The sequence below is a fragment of the Garra rufa genome, chromosome 13 (genome assembly GCF_049309525.1).
Source record: "Garra rufa chromosome 13, GarRuf1.0, whole genome shotgun sequence".
In the NCBI taxonomy this organism is placed as follows: domain Eukaryota; kingdom Metazoa; phylum Chordata; class Actinopteri; order Cypriniformes; family Cyprinidae; genus Garra; species Garra rufa.
In genome coordinates this window covers 38,893,958-38,915,727 of record NC_133373.1, presented here as the reverse complement: position 1 = coordinate 38,915,727, position 21,770 = coordinate 38,893,958, and the positions used below count along the sequence as shown (strand labels likewise).

General features: G+C 41.6%; 1 protein-coding gene across 1 annotated transcript in view; it reads right to left on the bottom strand.

The window, feature by feature from the left end:
• Positions 1–21,770, bottom strand: part of plcb1l (phospholipase C beta 1-like) — a 56,521-nt gene that overhangs the window by 7,179 nt on the left and 27,572 nt on the right. Inside the window, 21 exon segments of the mRNA XM_073816641.1 lie at positions 2,215–2,301; positions 5,234–5,291; positions 5,630–5,719; positions 5,850–5,926; positions 6,793–7,011; positions 7,014–7,207; positions 8,239–8,292; positions 8,375–8,507; positions 10,957–11,072; positions 11,271–11,375; positions 11,462–11,561; positions 11,643–11,807; positions 12,296–12,450; positions 12,902–13,026; positions 13,173–13,257; positions 13,356–13,449; positions 15,741–15,805; positions 15,885–16,022; positions 16,507–16,681; positions 18,607–18,691; positions 18,998–19,080. Coding sequence (XP_073672742.1) covers positions 2,215–2,301; positions 5,234–5,291; positions 5,630–5,719; positions 5,850–5,926; positions 6,793–7,011; positions 7,014–7,207; positions 8,239–8,292; positions 8,375–8,507; positions 10,957–11,072; positions 11,271–11,375; positions 11,462–11,561; positions 11,643–11,807; positions 12,296–12,450; positions 12,902–13,026; positions 13,173–13,257; positions 13,356–13,449; positions 15,741–15,805; positions 15,885–16,022; positions 16,507–16,681; positions 18,607–18,691; positions 18,998–19,080 — 2,403 coding nt within the window.

The following is a 21,770-nucleotide window of genomic DNA, read 5'->3' as shown; positions in this document are numbered from 1 at the left end:
AAATAGAGTTAATTCAATCAAAGTTAATGGCCAAGTGCCCGACTAAAAGGAACACTAATTACAATAATGGTAACATATTTCACCAACCTTTGTACAGGTAGCATATAAAATAAATAAGGCCAAATATGGTATTACGGTAATTCTGTTTTTGCGGTTGTTAAATCATCATCTGGTAAGATATTGATTTGATCTAAGACTGTGTTGCTGTAAGTAGTTGATGTGTTTCTGCTCACCTCTTCACTTTTTCTGTTCTTGCTGTTTCTCTTATTCTCAGTGATTCTGCTTGTTAATCGTAGATGTGATTATCACTAATGCTCAGTCAACACTTGTAGAGTGAATCTACTTTATTTCACTAACTACAACACTGCTTCAGTGTTACTTTTACACTCTATAGATCAGGACCATGTGAAAACTGAGCAGTGTTTGGATTTTACTGTGTAACACGTAACCAGCAACATGTTTTTCTTTATTAAATAATTTATTAAAATTAATTTAGAAAATTGTATTGGTCTTTAAGTCAAGTCAAGTCAAGATTATTTATGAAGCGCTTTTTACAATACAAGTTGTTTCAAAGCAACCTTACAGTATTAAAATAGGACAATAGTGTGTCAATAATGCAAAAGTTCCATGTTGCATCAAAGTCAAAGATTGCAGAGGACTCATCTGGTTCAGCTTTAACTACAAACACAAACCAATTTCAAATGAAATGTGATATGTAACATAAGTTTCGTTGTGGTCTTGATTAGGACCATACCAGCACCCAAATGACAACAAATGCGGGTCCACCAGCACACCAGTATCCCAAGCTGGTCCCAGCAAACACAACACACCTCATGCTGGTGACTAGCAATGCTGGATTCAGCAGGGTAAGGAGTGCTTTTCTCTTAAAGGGACAGTTTACATCAAAATAATCATCATTCTGTCATCTTTTGTTTAAACCTGTTTGACTCTCTTCTCTGAAATATAAAAGGAAATATATTTTTTAAATGTCTCATTGTTATGTCCACATAATGAAAGTCAATGGCTTTTGGCTTCTTCCATCATTCGTTAAAATAATTAGTTTGTTCCACTAAAGGAAGAACAGGTTTGGAGAAAATATGACAGAACAGCTCATCCCAATGTAGCACTTTCTCTGTTCACTTGTGCTCTGTGAAAACAGCCAATAAAACAAGCGAACACAGAGTCAGAATCCAAAGCATCAAAGAGTTTCTATCCATTTAAATCATTCATCTGAAGAATCAACAGCAACAAAGTCTCCTCCGTATGTGAGTAACGGTGTATACTGATATTACACGGCACACGTCACTGACCCACGGACAAACACATGACTGTTAGCGTGTTAAACATCATAGTGCAGGGGTTTTCAAACCTGTCCTGGAGCCTCCCCTGCCCTGCACATTTTGTATGTCTCCCTTATTAGGCACACCCAATTCAGGTCTTGCAGTCTCTACTAATGAGCTGATGATTTGAATCAGGTGTATTAGATGAGAGAGACAAGCAAAATGTGCAGGGCAGGGGAGGCTCCAGGACAGGTTTGAAAACCCCTGTAGTGGATCATGACAGCATGTGCGGCATTTCAGAGCGTTACGGTTCGTCATATTCATCGGTTTGATTCAGGACTCAATAGCACTGACTCATTCTGAACTAACAGAGGCCGATCAGCATCTGCTTGAGCCGATTCAGTCGACGTCACAAACTGAAAACTATCTAACAAACTACAGATCAAAGCGATTCAGTATTTCTGCTCAAACACAGATTACGAATGATGATGATAAACCGCACACATCATCAACAGAAGAGCACACGTCTGATTCAGCTGCTGTTAGTCAGTCAGAGTACTCACACACTCTCACTACTCACTTACTCTCACACACACACACACACACACACACACACACACACACACACACACACACACTAAAGCTGGTTATTGGAGGACGGTCGGATGACGACGTTATGATCCAGAGTTTAGGTTTTTGTTCATTTCAGCAGCTCAGGAAACACAACCATTAACCTGTTTTGTGATGAACTGAATGCTGGGATGCAGTATTGCTTACCTTCCACTTCCTGTGATCCGTCCTCCTAAAATAACAGTGACAGTGAGGAGACACGCAGATAAACGTGTGTGTGTGTGTGTGTGTGTGTGTGTGTGTGTGTGTCTGCAGTGTTTTAAACTTCTCCAAACACATCATGAAACTGTACAATGGCTCATACCTTTGGTTTGTCATCTAGGATTTGCTGTCGAATATCTTTATGTTTTTCCAGCAATCTCTCCAGTCGTTTGGCCTGAGCTTCTTCCAGCTGAAAAAAACACAAAAACATGCAAACGCTCACAGACGTGTTCCAGTACACGCTATCTACATGTGACAGAAAACTGGCATGTTCAACGTTTATCTGTCACGTGTAGAAGAGCAATGAACATGTCAACACAACACTGGTCCTGGAACATAGAAACACAGAACTATCCCTGAAACACCAACATCTGACTGGTTGAAATCTGGATCAGAGCTTCTCAACTGGTTTTGCTTCAGTAGGCAGACCTCAACACACGATTACATTTGTTTTTGTTTGTTTTTTTACAAATGCAAACTATGCTATTTGAAACTATGGCTCCATTTCTGAAAACTCTAGACACAAAAAAACAACAAAACACACACACACACACACACACACACACACACACACACACACACACACACACTCACACACACACACACACACACACACACACACACACACACACACACACACACACACACACACACACACACACACACACACACACACACACACACACACACACACATGTTGGGTTTACATGTTTTATGGGGACATTCCATAGGCGTAATGGTTTTTATACTGTACAAACCGTATTTTCTATGGCCCTACACCTACCCTACACCTAAACCTAGCCCTCACAGGAGACTGTGCATATCTTTACATTCTCAAAAAAACTCATTGTGCATGATTTATAAACCTGTTTCCTCATGGGGACCTGAGAAATGTCCCCACAAGGTCAAAATCTACTGGTATTCCTATCCTTGTGGGGAACGTGATGAATACCAGGTACACACACACACACACACACACACACACACACACACACACACACACACACACAAACACACACACACACACACACACACACACACACACACACACACACACACAACATGCAAAACGTCACACACATCAGTGGCAGTGTTTCCCAAATGAAACAAAAAAGCTGTTAGTTTTGAATGATGTGTGTGTTTAGACTTTTGCAAAAAGTTTGTTTTACAATAGCAAACTGAGTTTAAAAAAGCATGTAATGTGCTTGTAGTTTTGTAGACTTGGTCTAAAGATTAGTACACGAGTGAAATGTTTCGCTAAGTGGGCCTCAAGTACCACTTTTAGTGTCTAAGCATTTAAAAAAAACTGTAACATTATTTTCAGGACAGTCTAAAAGCAGCAAAAACATCCTTACAATAAACTATTAAGGATCACAGTCGTGCTGTTGTTCTGAATATAATCACAGCTGCAGATGATCATATGACTTTTGTTCTGACTGTGAATGCTAAAACTATTATTTAAATATAGCAGCTCAATACATTACAAGCACACACTGAAAACGGACAATTCACACACAATCTGCCACTCTGTCCATGAAAATACTCAGTAAGACACACGACTTCACTGCTTCATAAAGACAGTCATTTGGCGACACCTACAGGTGCATCTCTGTAACTGCAGGATCAGTCACTCTACAATCTACACTTAATTAAATAAATAATTTTCATCCTGGCAGCACAAAACACACGGTACAAACTTTTAAATGTTGCTCTCTTAATTTGTCTATTTATTTTATTGTCTGAACTATTTATGATAATATGATTAGTTGCACTGTATTATTTGCGTTTAGCCTGTTTTTTTTTGTACACAACCTGATCAGAAGGGTTGAGGAAGGCTAATGGAGCAAAACCTCAAGACTGCTCTAAAAAAAAAGGTGAAACATTTTTCATTTTGATCCGAATATACAACTCAGTTCTCAGACCCCTCCTCTTCTCCATATACACCACATCTCTGGGCCCCATCATACAGGCACAAGGCTTCTCCTACCATTGCTATGCTGATGACACACAGCTCTATCTTTCATTTCAACCAGACGATCCATCGGTAGCTGCACAGATCTCAGGCTGCCTGGCGGATATCTCTGCATGGATGAAGGAACACCATCTTCAGCTCAATCTAGCTAAAACTGAGCTCCTTGTCTTTCCTGCCACTCCAGCTCTACATGACTTCTCCATCCAGTTAGGTTCATCAACAATTACCCCATCAACTTCAGCCAGAAATCTTGGTGTAATCTTTGATGACCAATTGACTTTTAAAGACCACATAGTTAAAACTGCTTGATCTTGCAGGTTTGCATTGCACAACATCAGAAAGATCAGGCCCTTCCTAACAGAGCATGCTGCACAACTCCTCGTCCAGGCCCTGGTCATCTCCAGGCTGGACTACTGCAATGCTCTTTTAGCTGGTCTTCCAGCATGTACAATCAAACCTCTGCATATGATTCAGAATGCAGCAGCACGGCTGGTCTTCAATGAGCCCAAAAAGGCCCATGTCTCACCTCTCTTCATATCTCTGCACTGGCTGCCGGTTACAGCACGCATCAAATTCAAGACACTGATGCTGGCCTATAGGACAGCCACCGGATCATCACCTGCCTACCTCCATTCACTACTACACATCTACACTCCCTCCAGAAGTCTGAGATCCTCCAGTGAAAGACGCCTCATTGTACCACCACAGAGAGGCATGAAATCACTTTCCAGAACATTTTCGTTTACCGTTCCTGCCTGGTGGAACAATCTTCTCATCCCTATCCGGAATGCTGACTCCTTGACAGTTTTCAAGTGACTGCTATCTCTTTCGACACTATTTGACTCAAAAAAAAAAACCTAAAAAACCTTTGTTCTCCTCTTTTCTTTTTCTTCCCTTTCTAGCCTGTACTCATCTAACAATGCCTGATAGATGGTATTATGAGCACTTCCTATGTCGATCTGCCTCTTTAGGATGAATCACTTGTTGTATTCCCCAATTGTAAGTCGCTTTGGATAAAAGAGCCTGCTAAATGAATAAATGTAAATGTAATGTACTATCGATAGGCGGTTAAAAAAAAAAGACACAGACTGTGTTATTAAAACATTTACCAGCAGGGGTTAACTAGTCCATAGTAACCAGCATCACTCACCCGTTTGATGGACTGCACCACCTCATTCACGTGTGATCTGTTCATCTCCATCTTTTTCCTACAAAACAGGATGATTTTACCTTTCAGTGTCAAGCATGTCTGGTCATAATCTTTATCGGACTGGCCACTAGCAGTCTCGGCACTAAAGATGATCGCGTTTTTGGATCAACATCAGCTTTTGTTGGTCCTGGTGAATATTCCTGTTTAACAAACACAGTCCAAACACTTGTCATCAAGCTCTTCTAAGATGACTGGTTGGTAAGAATGATGTTCAAGCCTCAGGCCAAAGTCAAACCCCTAACTCTGGACAGTAGAGATGTTGATCCGTTACAACACGGGATCCGAAGACCCACACAAAGACTGCTGGGTAACGGCAGATCAGCTAAAATCACTCACTCCTCAGTCAGCGTCTTCTCCAGCGTTCGGGCTTCTTGAAACTTCTCCTGTCGTCTCTTATCCATCCTTTTCTTTAAGTCTTTGTTTTCTCTGAAAAAAAAAAGAAAACATAAGATATTTTGAGGAACAGCGCTGTCCAAAGACCACAATGACGTTGAAGGACACCAAAAGAGAAAAAGATGACAGAATGATGATCTCTAGTGCAGCGATGCTGACGTACTTCTCACACAGATCCTTCAGTTTCTTCAGCTGGTTATTCTGACACTCTTCTGCCACGGCCGTCAGCTTCTCAACAAGCTACCCACAAAAAAAAAAGCCAACATGTATGTAAGTGAACAGACCACACCGCTGATGTACAGCACACGCTAACAAGATAGGAAACCCAGTCTGACTGCAGCGGATGGGCAGAACCAAGTCCCACCCTTTATTTGTTGTGTTTGAACATGTGGAGTCTCAAATGTGTTTAACACTGGCCTGCAGCGTCAGCCGACTGACTGTTCCTCATGTTCCACATCAGTACATCATCAGAAACAAGAGTCTGATGCAGCAGGAGAAAACAGTCAGCAGTTCTGCTGCACATCGCTTTCCACAGTCAAACCTGATGAAGCGCATACACTGCTGACACACACACGCACGCACGCACGCACGCACGCACGCACGCACGCACGCACGCACGCACGCACGCACGCACGCACGCACGCACGCACGCACGCACGCACGCACGCACGCACGCACGCACGCACACACACACACACACACACACACACACACACACACACACACACACACACACACACACACACCGTGACGTAAAGCCCTTATAATGTGATTAAGAAAGGAAAGCACATGTAAATCACACTACTGACTACTGACCTACATGTTCAGTTCATATGACTTTTATGAACAAATGACTCTTATGAACTGGTTCTTTTAGTCAGATGTTCATGAAGATTTAAGATATGAGAATGTGCAGCTAAAATATCACAAATGACAATTTACTAAAAATTAATTCATTGACAAAATGATTCCCAGACAAAAAAAATCACAGTAATGCTGCACAGCATATGTACTGGATTTGTACAGGTTCTCTGTAATTCATAGTGATTATGGCAGTAATCTGTCAGTAATGTACCCATTACGAGTGACACGCAGCGAGTAGTTACCAGTTTGACGTGTTCTCGTTTGAGGTACTTCTCGCTGTAGAACTGCTCCTGTCTGAGCGCGAGGAGCTGCCGCTGCTGCTGTTCTTTCAGTTCACTCAGTTTCTCACATCTCTCCTGCTCCAGCGCCATCAGATCCTGATCCGACACACTCCTGCGGGAACACAATCGATCAGACGAGGAGAACCGGCGGAGAGCAGAGCCGATCTCAGAGAAACTCACCGCTTCTGCAGCGCCGACCTGCGCCGGAGGAAGTCGCTGTGCAGCTGCTTCTGTTTGGCCGCGTGTTCGTTGATCAGGTCGTTGGTCTTCTTGTTGTGTTTCCTCATGAGCTCCTTTAGTTCTTTGTACTGCCTCTTCTGCTCCCTCAAATAAGCCTTTAGCTGTTTCAGTTCATCTACAGTCTGAGCATCCACCTCTGACACAAACACACACAGGAAATAGATGTGATCATGAGATTCTGGAGTAAAACCATTGCAGCTGAAACTGAACTTGATTCATCACTGAAGTTTACAACACTGACACTGAAACAACTAAACTGAATAATCACCCGACTGTCTTCTGCAGAGCTGCTTTACAGCTGAAACTTTATTTATTTCAGAACTGATTCATTTTGCAACTATAGAAACAAATGTGACTTACAGTTTTTTACAGACGGTAGGACACACTTCTCAATACTTAGGTCACTTTTGCAAAACTCTGCACAGTGAGCACAACAGAAGTCTATGTGGGCTAAACTGAGGATCAGTTATCATTGTTTTGGCACAAAATGCATTCAGTGACCACATCTCTCAAATTTCAGGAATTCTTTTTTCACTCAGACACAACAACTGACAAAAATCTTTGTACGTACAGGACATTTTGCACATGCTTACATACTGTTTTCAAAACTGTTAAACTTATGTTCAAAACAATACCATAATGCAAAACTGAATAAGACAGCAAAATTCAACAGCAATATTTTATTTAAACATATTTCAAATCTAAAAATGCAGTAGATTAGCATTATTATTGTATCTGTATCAGTGGATGGTGTGTATACAAATTCTTGTAGTTTGAAATTAAAATAGATAAACCACATAAAATATTGACGAATTCTGCATCGTGTCTGATTCATTCCAGTAACATATATTGCAGTTATAAACAATATATATTGCAATTATAAACAGAGATGTGTCCTTGTTTTACATAAGAAAACACTGTGTAATGCTACATGTTGTTAGTGTTTTTTAGCTCATTGTTTTGTGGGTGACAAAGTTTGTTTGTCGGCTGTCAACCTTTGCTAGTGTTCTGGAAGAATGAGTTTATTTGAGACCTGAATAAAGTGTTTTGGTAGTTGTAGTGCATTTTTAACACCTGGGTTAACATTCATCTTGGTGATCCGATTATCCAAACATAAGCGGTCAAAGGAAATCAGATCACCAGAGATGGATGTGAACAGACACGTACCTGTTAAAACACTCTGGACTACATCCTCAGACTTCACAGCAGGTTTGACCGACCCTGAAACACACACACAGATGATGTCCTGATTCTACATGTGAACGCGGCACTAAAGCGCAGCCGCTGGACGTGCATCACACACCTGAGGATGAAGTCTGGTGACTGACCACGGATGATTTGGGCGAGATGCTGTCGTGGTTCAGCCCGTTCTCTGTGGCTGCGGCGGGTTTTGGGTCAGTCTTGACCTCTGACAAAGGATCCCCACCGCCATTGACCTGCACCAACACAAGCAAACCAATAAGATCCACAGGTGAACATTTGCATCTTGGACCGTTAGAACAGCTCATGGAAAACCGAGATGAAGTCTCCAAATGAAGCTTTAACTAGTTTATTCTGCATCACACGTATGCAACTACGACATAATGATCAAAAAACAACATACCTCCGTGGCTGGCCAGAGCGTGTAAACATAGCGCTGATAGCCCACTCGCAGCATGACTAAAATAACATGCGTCAACTAGTTTGCACCTGTCAGCTCGCAAGTGTATTTGACTCGTCCTCGCTGCAGTTTTATAGCAGACGCCGGCCTGCAACTGCTGCACAACGGTTACTAACGCATCGTGTTGATTCAGCTTGACTGGTGAGTGAGAGAGAGATGCTCTCTAATCCAAAATCAAGATGTAAACGGACATTATATTTCTTATTTATATCCGTTCTCTACTGATATTTATATCAAGGAGCCAGCATTCTCACGCTCATGGATATGATGAATTTTAAATAATGAGCTGGAACTTTCTAGAGCTGGAAAGTTCATTGTTTTAAAACTGTAAAGCTGATTTGACACAATCTGTATTGTAAAGGGCACTTATAATGGTGACTTGACTTGACCAAATTTTCTGTAAGAACACATTGTAGTTTTGTCAAACTTTGAAAAAAACCCCCAAAAATTTGGTTTTATTTTATTTAGATACACCTTTGGTGTGAATTCTGAACACACCTGGAAACGTCTTGAATTACAGCATGCAATTCTTTTCATTTCAGTGATCTTATTATTATTTTTGATTATTATTTTAACTATTTTATCTATTGCCAGTCCTAGATTCCATGAAGTAAAAAGCTTTGCCATTAGAAATACCAAGTACTAGAAATGTCTGCATTCTTATGAGGAGCCTTCAGATATTAGCTTGGCCAACATAATCAGACACCAAGTGAATTAAGAGACGTGCTGAGCGTGTGGAGACTCAGAGAACATGCCTGTCGCTATAGAGCCTGACAACCCCCCACCCCCACACACCTAACTGAACGACACACACACACACGCACACACACACACGCACGCACGCACGCACGCAAAACTAGTACCCCACTGGACAAAGAAAACTTGACAAAACAAAAGACTTAAACCAGATACATTAAAAGGATAAACAAATCTAGTTCTGTCATGACAACTCTCTGAAAAGTTTAGCATGGTAATGGATATGACAATGTTAATGAATTTGGTCTTGGTGGAATAGATCTGCTATGCTGCTGCTGTTGGTTATTGCTGTAGTTGTAGATTATTGCTGCTGCTGCAAGTAGGTACAGAACTTGCTTCTGCCAAAGCATATGACAATACGGTGCTGTGAGTATTTAAGACATGCTGCTGCTGCACAAATAGCATAAAATAACCCATAGCAGATCTATACAGGTGGAGCTGGGAAAGGTAGAGGGTTTCAGAGGAACTGTGAAAGCGTGCTGCGAAATGCCCAAGTGAATGCTACTAGCCATTTAAATAGCTGCAAGCTGCAAGCTCATTGGTTGTGTATGCAACATGAACCAATCAGCTTGTGCCAAGTTGTATTACTCTGTGATATCATCAGTTACGTTAACAGCCCGTCAGCCTGCGTCATCTAGAGCAGAGGTTCTCAACTCTGGCCCTCAAGGTCCACTTTCCTGCAGAGTTTACCTCCAACCTTGATCAAACTCACCTGCCTGTAACTTTCTTGTAATGATGAAGCGCTTGATTAGCTTGTTCAGGTGTGGTTGATTAGGGTTAGAGCTAAACTCTGCAGGAAAATGGACCTCGAGGGCCAGAGTTGAGAACTCCTGATCTAGAGTTTCATGGCAGAACTAGGTATTTATCAGACCCCTAACTACCCTTTACCCTTATAATCATCTAATCTATTTCTCTAATCTAATGAGGACTAGTGAACGCATGTCTTGAGTTAACAGCTGCTATTTGTGATGTTCTGCTAATCATAAACACAAGAGGACTATTCATATTTGAAAGTAATTTTTTGTAATCTACACTCACCACATTTCTCTCAACATAAAATCTCAAACAAGCACAAACTCTTACACTTGGTTGCACAGTATAGTTTCACAGAGATCGATCATCATCATCATCATCATCACACATACAGAGCCAGTCGAGCTGCTCAAACAGACAGATCAATGATGTGAAAGCGCCACAGTGTTTCCCTCTTTAGAAGCCAAACTACCAACAACTCCATATAACAATAAACCCTTGTGTAACTGATGTTAATTAACCAGCAACATGGAGACCCACAGAACACACACCTGTCACTGCATGGGGAAACTCAAGCAGATTTATATTAGATTTATATTTCTAAACAAATTATCTGCACACAGAATTAACACGTTGAAACAATACAGTGACGTTTGCTGTAGCTCTGTTCAGACTCGAAACGAGGCAGGAATAATGGAGTGGTTAAACTCGCTCACCTCTTCTCTGTCGGTCTCCTGCGCTCCCTCCTCCTGTGTGAGAGCCGCCAGCTGACTGGCTCTCTGCTCCATCAGACTGACGTACAGGATGGGATTGGACAGGGCCTCGATCACATCTGACACACAAACACAACAGACGTTACAGCACGTTTCAAAATGCAAGAATACGAGTTGAAGAAGATCATCCGCATTGGAGACTTCAAGTACAAAAACTGGGGTAGAGCTCCAACAGTCTGTGGAAGTATAATGAAGCTGTGATTTATGACTGACTCTGAGTGTCAGGTCCATTTTTCAGATTTATTTGGCTCTTGTACCTGCAAAGGTGTCTGGGACGTAGTCCTTGACCTCAGTGTAGACGAACACAGACGGAAGCGTCAGGGTTTGGTTTTTCTCATTTCTCAGACTGATGTAGTGATATCCTGCAGCAGAGAGACAAGCGCTTTAAGGACCACACTTTTTCTCGTGCGCTTTCTTTTACATCAAGAGAAATCAAGCAGATACTTGCCGGGTCGGATGGCACATACTGGGATGATGCGATGGCCGATAAATTTCCCGTTGTCTTCGTACACGGCTATCCTCAACGACGCCAGTGTGGGAAGAACCACCTGAAACATATCGCTCGTTAAAATCAAAGCATTTGATGGAAAATCTGCCTGACGGTTTAGTGTTCATCACTGCAGACGTACTCTTTTGAAGACCACCGGATCTTCATCCCAAACCGGATTGACAGCATTGCCTTGAGACGTCTTGGACTTAAACGCTTTCCGTTTGGTGTCCACCGGCAGACCGAACATTTCCACCTCCACAAACACACCGACTCTCTTATCGGACAGAAACTGACCGGATATGACCTGAGTAAGACACAGACACCTTATTAAACACAGCATTACCTGCAGAAGCTCCTAGATCTTCACTCTCATCTGCTGGATTTGACAGGATCTAGTCATGCAGGGAAATGAACATCTGGACGTTCAGGACTTATACTGTCCAAAAACCAAATGTGCTTGATATCAATGAGCCTTTCACTTTAACTAGTCCTACAGTATATACAGTATATGTTAGTGACTGCAGCAACTGCCCTCTGTTGATGTGCTCTTCAATAACATACAACAACTTTTACATATATGTGTAAAATAACTACTGTATAGAAACAAATACTGATTTTGACTTAAATCAAATGTTTTTGATGCTTTGTGATATGCAGGAAACAGTCTCAAACTCCTTTACCTTTAACTTGAACTGATGAAACCTCACCATATGATATCATGATGCAGTTTGCAGATATAACATTTTGTTCTACATCTCTTGGTAAGACATTCAGACGGAGCCCACCTCTCACCTTCACAGACAGCGTGTGCGCTACGATCCCATCTACTGTATTCTGAGTGAACGGGTCAAACTGTTTGTCCGTCCGTCTCATGAACTCCGGCTTCAGTCTGTAGCCACATTTTCCGTTGTATTCAAAAATGCCCAGATTTAGCTGCATGGGTAGATCTGCCAATCACAGACACACATTAGTGCTAATCCACAATGAAACCAATCAATAATTGGGACGAAGCACAGTGATGTCACTTTACAGAAGAGAAAAAATGCATTTCCATGAGCTAAACCCTCTGAAGAAAAACTATATATTATACGATTTAAACTCATAGATTACTGTGGCTTTGGTTTGTCAGGTGATATCTGACAGACTTCACTAAGTTAAAAGTGAACACAATAGTTCAGAGATTAAACTTTAGAATTAAAACTTAGGACAAGCAGTTGCTTCTGCTTCACTGTCTGGTCTGTGATCATGAAGAATGCTCTCCATCTCACTGTATGCACTGATGATGATGAAGATGATGATGATGATGCAGTGAGCAACGCTCTTCAAATCAGCCTACAGATGGAAACAGAAATGGTCAGGACTGGTGCTGAACTGAGTGCAGAAGTGAGCCGAAGGTACCTATGGTCTGGAAGTTCAGAGCGACCAGCTGACATCCGGCGTTCCAGAAGACTTGAGGCATGTAATTTGAGGAGTCAACTCGCGTTCCTTTGGGATAAATTCTGCTCAGCTGCAGTTTATTATACCTGTGTGAAAGTGTTAAGAATCTCTAACAAAGGATAAAAACAGCTTCTCAATTTTACACCTTTATTAAACACAATTTCATTTCATTTAAAAGAATCTTCCACCTGCAAAAGTGCAAAAAACAAACAAAAAAAAAACCTAAAGATACTCGACGAATTCCACTGGCTTTTCTTTGAGCAGCTCCAGCGCTTTGGTCTCCACAAACGATGACATTTCATAACTTCGATCAATTTCTGGGAAAGGAACAAGAAAACAGTTAGAAAACATGGATCTTACAGGGCAGCTGCTCTCTCTGCTGCGTCAAACACATCTCAAGAACAGACTGACTTACTTTTGCACGCCTCGAAGGAGTTGAATTTAACAGGCTGAATGTAGTTGACTAAGTTGGACATCTCCTCTGTGGCGAAGGCTTCATTTACAGTCCCCTACAGACAGCAGAGACACGTGTCACTCCGACGCCGTATTGTTTGTTCTGTACAGATGCAGACTCACACTCAAACTATGAGAGGAGTAACCATAGTAACCATTCGCCACAGAGGACATACAGGCAAAAACTTAAATCTGCTAAACCTGTAGCAAAGTCTGTGAAGAGATGGACCAACGAAACAGAGCAGGTTTTACAGGCATGTTTTGAATGTACTGATTGGAGTGTTTTCGAAGCTGCTGCTACCGATCTGGACGAGCTCACAGACACTGTTACTTCATATATCAGTTTCTGTGAGGATACATGCATTCCTACCAGGACTCGTTTAACTTTCAACAATGACAAACCATGGTTCACTGCAAAACTCAGACAGCTCCGTCACGCCAAAGAGGATGCTTACAGGAAAGGGGACAGTGTCTTGTATAAGCAGGCCAAATACACACTGGAAAAGGAGATCAAAGTGGCAAAGAAGAATTATTCCGAAAAGATAAGGAATCAATTCTCTTCCAGTGACTCTTCATCGGTGTGGGACAGCCTGAAAGCCATCACTAACTACAAGACACCATCCCGCTGCATGGTAGAGAATCAGCAACTGGCAGACGACCTGAACGAGGTTTTCTCACTAATCTTCAATTGGTCTCTGGAGATGTGTGAAGTACCGAACTGCCTCAAACGTTCGACAATCATTCCCATTCCAAAGAAACCCAAAATAACAGGACTCAACGACTACAGACCTGTGGCGCTAACATCTGTCGTCATGAAGTCGTTTGAAAAACTGGTTCTGGCTTATCTGAAGGACATCACCGGACCCTTACTGGACCTTCTGCAGTTTGCTTATCGAGCAAACAGGTCCGTAGATGATGCAGTGAACATGGGTTTACACTTCATCCTGCAGCATCTGGATAAATCAGGGACTTATGTGAGGATCCTGTTTGTAGACTTCAGTTCAGCCTTTAACAGCATCATCCCAAACCTCCTCCTGCCCAAACTAACTCAGCTCTCTGTGCCCACCTCGGTCTGTCAGTGGATCAACAGCTTCCTGACAGACAGACAGCAGCTAGTGAGGCTGGGAAAATTCTCATCCAGCACCCGTACTATCAGCACTGGCGCCCCTCAGGGTTGTGTTCTCTCCCCACTGCTCTTCTCCCTGTATACGAATGACTGTACCTCTAAAGACCCCTCTGTCAAGCTCCTGAAGTTCGCAGACGACACCACACTCATCGGCCTCATTCAAGATGGTGATGAGTCTGCTTACAGACAGGAGGTTAAAGAGCTGGCTGTCTGGTGCAGTCATAACAACCTGGAGCTCAACACGCTCAATACTGTGGAGATGATCATTGACTTTAGGAGAAACCCCCCTGCTCTCCCCCCACTCACCATCATGAACAGCACCGTAAACACAGTGGAGTCATTCAGGTTCCTTGGCAATACCATCTCCCAGGACCTGAAATGGGATGTTGACATAGACTGCATTGTGAAAAAGGCCCAGCAGAGGCTGTACTTCCTCCGCCAGCTGAGGAAACTCAACCTGCCACAGGAACTGCTGAAACAGCTCCTTTAGCCTCGACAGACACTCTCAGATTAAGAGTGAATTCAGTGTCTCGTATAGAACCAAATGGTGAGATGAGTGTTGTTAAATCTCTCAATCTACTGTCAACAGAGAAGATTTACCGAGATCTGATGCTGTGCTGCACTGAAACACCACCAGATGGCACTGTACTCACACACACACACACACACACACACACGCACGCACGCACACACGCACACACACACACACACACACACACGCACACACACACACACGCACACGCACGCACACACACACACACTGTCTCTCAAAAAATGTGTCCTTATAAATCATGTTCATGTTGTAATACCCATGTCATTATACACATTTGTGTCTTCATAAACTCCCACACACACACACACACACACAGACACAGACACAGACACAAAAGCATTATAAATAATGGTGACCTGACTTGACGCACCCATCACATGACAAATGTGTGTTTAATTCCTAGGAAAACCAAACCTTAATGACTTCATTCGTTCTGTGAAAGATATTTAGAAGAAAGTGGGATCCAGCATTCGGTTTGTTGTTCCACAGAATAATGTCATACAAGTTTGAACAACATTAGGGGGCGTAAATTGGCAACTACAAATAGTTTTGTATCTCACACAGTACGTCAAGTGGCTCCTGCGGGAAGAACAACTTTAACTCAACTTTACCCAGAAACACAATTAGATGACACACGGCTTGTAAACGTCACTCCAGTCTTCACTCACCTCTTCCATGGACTTCTTACTTTCATCATTATCTTCATCCGCATCACTGTCTGCATCCGCTTCTCCTAACCCACAAACGACACAGACTGACGTCACTAAACAGGAGAGCGGCTCATTTTACTCGCTTCACGTTCAACCACTAACCTTTGTCATCGGCCAGACACACGTTATTTGATAGCGACCCTGACGTTTTATCAATGGACTTCATTCCCTGCAATCTTCTTTCGCCTTTCTCGTTCCCGTCCACATGAACGCTGTCAGGCGTCTCCTGATGTGTTGACCCTGTGACGAAACACACGTATGTTTTTTTTTATTCACAGTGTAACTCAAGACTGGTTAGTGTCTGACCTGAACAACAGAGACTGGGAAAAACACAGAGTCCATGATAACTCTATTGGTTGGTCAGCAGGGGGCAGCAAAAGACCGAACACATCCACCGCCGTACGGCGTCCTGCCCCTCAGCAGCAGAAACTTGACTTCAGTTTACAAACAAATCAGCTGATGGGAATCCTACAGCTTTAAAAGGTGGTAATGTAGCAGTTTTATCAGCTGATGATAAGGATGATGTCTAAGCCTAAATGTGAAGGATCTCATATGAGAAGCATCTTAAAGGAGAAACACACTTGAGACTGTTAATGCACAGCAGGTCAAAAGCATCAGTGCTTCTGGTCACACTGACATTACTAAAAAACAAACACTAAACGCTTACAATGTGCCACAATTTAATGTCTGCTGACTGCAGAACGAGGTGTTTTTTTCTGCCCACCTGCGCTGGGAGACGAGGGCTCACACATGCTGGACGTGTCGCTGCAGGTGTTGGACGTTTGCTCTGAGAGCTTCTTCTTGGTGCTGCCGTCTGCTTTGTGGGAATTCTTCTTGTTCTTGATGAGGATTTTGCCCATCAGGTCCACAGGGCTGGGCAGAGGAACACCGGCCTCCAACTGCACACACGAGAAAGACCCAGAAAAGCCCTCAAAATGTGCCACTAACTAGACACCGACTGACATGTATGAGTTGATGTTGTCATTTTTAAAAGGAAAAGCAGAGAAACAATCATCACTGGCCCCTCATGCCCAAACTGTTTCTGTAATGTTTAGCAGAATATTCAAGCTTCTGTTTCCACAAAACATTCCTGATTTCAGAATCAACACAAACGCTAACATTATTCTGTGGGATTTGTGTGCTTCGTTGTGTGCCATGTGGTGCAGAAGATGCAGATGGAATGAAGTTCTAAAAATGGAATTTACTGTATAACATGGAATTTAGCAATATTTGGATCAATAAATCAAAGGTAGAGCTTTTAAATTCAAATGCCAGTGTGGATGAATGTCTGTGAATATTAAACATTATTAAACAAACGACTGCTGTGTGAATGTGAAGTCTGCATGTTGTGTGTGTCAGTCAGTTTAATTCGCTTCAAGATATTATTAAGCAGCTTAAACCTGCCACACGTCTGCATGACATTATTCTGACACGTTTTTGCTGCAGGTCTTTGATGTTGTTGGGCATTTTAGCTATAATAAATAAGTCCCTTCTCACAGGTGTTTTTCCTAAATACCTAAAACATGCAACTGTTAAACCCTTGCTTAAAAAACAAAACAAAAACAAATCTTAACTCAACCATCCAAGTTTTTTGAAGTTAAATAGTGTTTTTGAAGAATTCCAATCTTGGTTTAGAAAATATCACAGTACTGAGTCAGCTTTATGAAATGTTTTTAATGATAGCCTATTTTGTCTGATATTTTTCTGTGATACTTCCTTTGGGTACTATTCTTTCTAAACACGGGGTATCATGTAATTCATTAATCATGTAATTCTATATTGTATTTTATATTGGAATGAGTCAATCCAATATTGGTCATATTCAGATAGTTTGTTTTTGTTTCTAAAACCCTGAACAGATTGGCTCCAAACTATCTTTTTGATCTTTTGAAATGAAATAACTCTGCCAGGTCATTAAGGTCATCTCAAGAAAGACTGCTAATGGTTCCGAGATCTAGACTTAAATTGAGGGGTAACTGAGCTTTTTCTATTGTTGGTCCTAAATTGTCGAATAGTCTCCCTTTATCCCTCAAATTAATCTCCACAGAGCCTGAATTTACATCCTAATGGTCCCAATGGTCAACTACTGTTGTTTTTATTGTGCTACATAAATTAAATTTGAACTCAAAGCTCTTTACTACAACCCACCAATATAAAGGTTCTGTTCTGTAAATTGTGACAGCAATAGAGTACTATTTTTAATAATGCAGTAATTTAGCAGCACTCATGCACACTGTTCTGTTGTACAGAAATTGTCATAACTTCATTTTAAATTTTGATTAAATAAATTAACACATTAAAACAGAGATTGAAAAAAAAAACAGATTCATAGGAAATTTTTCCTGGTCATGTGATTGGTGATTCATTATATTTATCTTTTTTTTTTTTATCTCTCAAGTCTCTGTTTGCCTGCACACCAGAGAGCGCTACTGCGAGAAAGCTTTTCACGACACCAAAGTGCTATTTGTGTTTATATGCACTCTTCAAAAACCTGTAAAACCGCCACTTATGTGTTTACATGAGCACATAAAGCCCGGCACAGATCCGGACGTTAAACCTCTTTCACTTATTTCCCATAAAGAAGTTACAAACTGGCACTTCATATGACTCCAGCTCACATGCTTCTCATGGAGAAGAAAGACTTGAGGAAACAACACTTCAAGTGCTGGATGGGTCAGCATTAACATGACAGAAGGACTGTGACTGATCAGACTGTAGAGTTGCTGTGTATGTGTGTTATATATTGTGTGTGTGTGTGTGTGTGTGTGTGTGTGTGTGTTATATATTGTATGTGTGTTTGTGCTGTTATCTGTTCTTCACTTACGGGGTATTTCTCCAGTGGGTCTGTGAGCAATGCGTCTCCAAATATTGATCGGCAATACTCTGCCATCTTTGCCTGCTGTTTAGGACTGAGACAGTTATAATGTAAGACACACAGGAATTGAACATCGCTTGAACAAATGCAGGACGCAAGTGCTGCTGTTACATTTTGAATGAAACATTCTATCAGTTAAAAACAGATGAACACCAAAGAATGAAATTATGTACAGTAAAAGGCAAGTGAAGTCTTACATTAAGCATTAAGTTTAATATTTATTGTTAGAGGTTAACAAAACCTTGAGCAGAATGTTAAAGGAACATCACCACAGACACAGACACACACAGAGAGTAAATATTAACTGTAACAATCATTTATGTTATTCTTTGACACTTACGAGTCTACATGGTTCTCGAAGGACAGGATGACAGGCAACGGAGACGTCTTGAAGGAGCTCTCTGCGATGGCCTCAATCACCTCCTGCAAAGCCACCCATTAGTTTACATGCATGGAAATGTGTCAGGTTTTTGAAATGTATGTTTTGGTTTTTCCCATTGTCTCTCCCCGTTGGACTGTCTGTTTGGTTTCTCCCTATGCCCATATTTGGTTTTTCCTGCCCATTAGCATCATTGCCATCACCTGTCTTCGTAATTATTACCCCTTTATAAGTTTGTTTGATTTCTCAGTTTCTTTGTCCGGCTACAACGTTACCTACTGTGTGCGTTTCAGTCTCCTTGTCTGTTTGTTACCCTGCCTGAGGATTTATTAAAGACTTTGCATTTACTTCTACGTCGTGTTGCGCATTCCTACACGCATCGAGACAAAAGTCTGACATCAAGACTGTCTCCTCATCCAATAGAAAAATGTTTTTTGGTACACTGAATGACTATTCTTCACTAACAGAATTCCGATTGTGTACCTAAATTGTACCAGCACAACTGATAACTTTAACAACCTATTCTAATCCATTAAAATATGTTTTTAACGTCTCAATTGAATGTATTATCTCTGCCTCCTCCATAGTCTCAGCCTCAGACTCAGAACGCCCGGGCCCGTATTCACAAAACATCTTAAGGCTAAAAGTAGCTCATAACTTGCTGATCTAGGAGAAAATCTTAAAAATAATGGGCGTGTCAGTCCTAAATTTAGGAATCATAAGTTTTTGCTCTAAGAGTATTTCACAAAACGTTTAGTGCTAAAACTAGCTCCTAAATCTGTGCAACGTAATAACTGATTTATACGTCCGCAAGTTCGCTTGGGTTTGTGAAATCACCCATTTGCTGCGGCGGTGTGCTAGGCTTCTCGAGTGAACTGTTCACGTGTCACCCCATTGCTCACAATTTTTTTAAAGCTGTTTTAGCTGAACAGGTACGCCTGTACGAACATCTCTATAATCCATCAATGCGTGACCACAGAAATAGTCAGATGGCAAAAAACTCATCGTGACCAGTATTGGAGAGGACGAAAACTTCTGCAAAAAAGTTTGTGAAACTGTATATTTCAACACTGTTGTGTTGGTTTTACTGTCGAAGACTGCTGTAATAAAAATATTTCTCATTATTGCTTTTGTTAGTGTTTCAGATTACTTATTTGCATAGGCGTAATTCATGGGTGGGACACTTTTTGCAAAGCTCGATATTGTCCCACCACTCTCTTGAACATCTCGCAGCACGGACGTACCTAATGCTGATGAAACATTCCTTTCTGTAAAATAAGGTGCTGACGCTCAAATCTGTATTTTTTTTTCTGAAATCATGCTTAATGTTCGTTGTGATGTTAATTAACGAGGGAACTTTCTCAATGCGGCTCGTGCTCAGTGTTCACACGCGAGCGCTTCAATCCCTCGCTTATGACTCATTATCATTAAAAATCAAAACAAAATACAAACAAATGTGTCTCTGATATAGGATCACTGATGAACATATTTAATTTTATTAAGGGATGAAAAAGTTATGTGACGGCGGATTAGAACCAAAGATTTTCTCCTAAATCGCTAAGTTATGAGATAGGCTACTTTTATCCTTAAGATCTTTTAGGAACGGGGCCCAGAATTTGGTGATGTGCGCACGAAGGCAGCACAGGCTTGCGGTGCAGAAGAACGCGTCGAGTATATTCAGCCTAAATCAGGCTTAAATCACAAGATCAAATCCTTACCTTCCTAATATTGCTGTTGGTGGCGATCTGCCTCGGAACTTAAACTTTTTAGAAACACTCTGCATGTATATGTACACAGATTCCCACACAACTTTTTTTTAGTCTTGGAGGTTATCCCAGCTCCAAATTTTAATCTGATTATATCCTACGTTGGCCAAGAAGTAACAGCTGTTCTTGCGTCCAGTTTGGTTTTGTTTTACGTTTGCGTAGCTCACTATCAGCCATGATTATTCTCTCATGAATGTAAAAAAAGCCTTTTACGTCGGCACCGATAGCCTAGCGGTTAGTGCGTCAATATATAGCGTAAATCCGCTCAAAGCGCCCTGAGTTTGATTCCCGTTTCGAAATGTTTTGCTGCTCCAGCCCCCTTCTCTTCACCCAATGATTTTGTGTCATTTCTCCGCTATTCTGTGTCATTAAAAGCATAAAAAGCTCTTTAAAAGTCTGTGCAGGTAAACCTCACTCCCCGATCTCAAGAGACGCACTAGCGATAGACCCTAGAGGTTGCAGCCTTTAGCCTCCTTGTTAGTGCGTCCACCTCCCGTGCCGGAGACCCGGGTTCGACACCCGCTCGAAGAGGGTGCGGTAGGACCTGAGTGTGAGGGGTTACATTTACATGCATATCAGCTAATTGTTTATTAGGCCTATAAAAGACTCAATCATTTGAACACTTGTTCAGTAAGTGACACTTGCCCTGTGTTTTGAATTCTTTATTTGAATATGGCAACATTTACAACAATATTTCTATGAACAAATGTCTGACAGAGACCCCTCCCCTATCAGCCAATCACTGTAAGCATGGTTAGTGAGCATGCTGACATCATCCATAGTAACGAGGTCAACCCCGCTCTTACTCTTAGCTTAAGACTTCTCTCTACTGCTTTGTAAAAGTTTGTCTCAGCAGCTTTGTTAATAGGTTTTAAGAGAAAACTCTTAGCTAAAAACTTTTACTGCTATTTAGGAGAACTCTTAGTGCTAAGATAAAATGTTTTGTGAATACGGGCCCAGATCTTCAG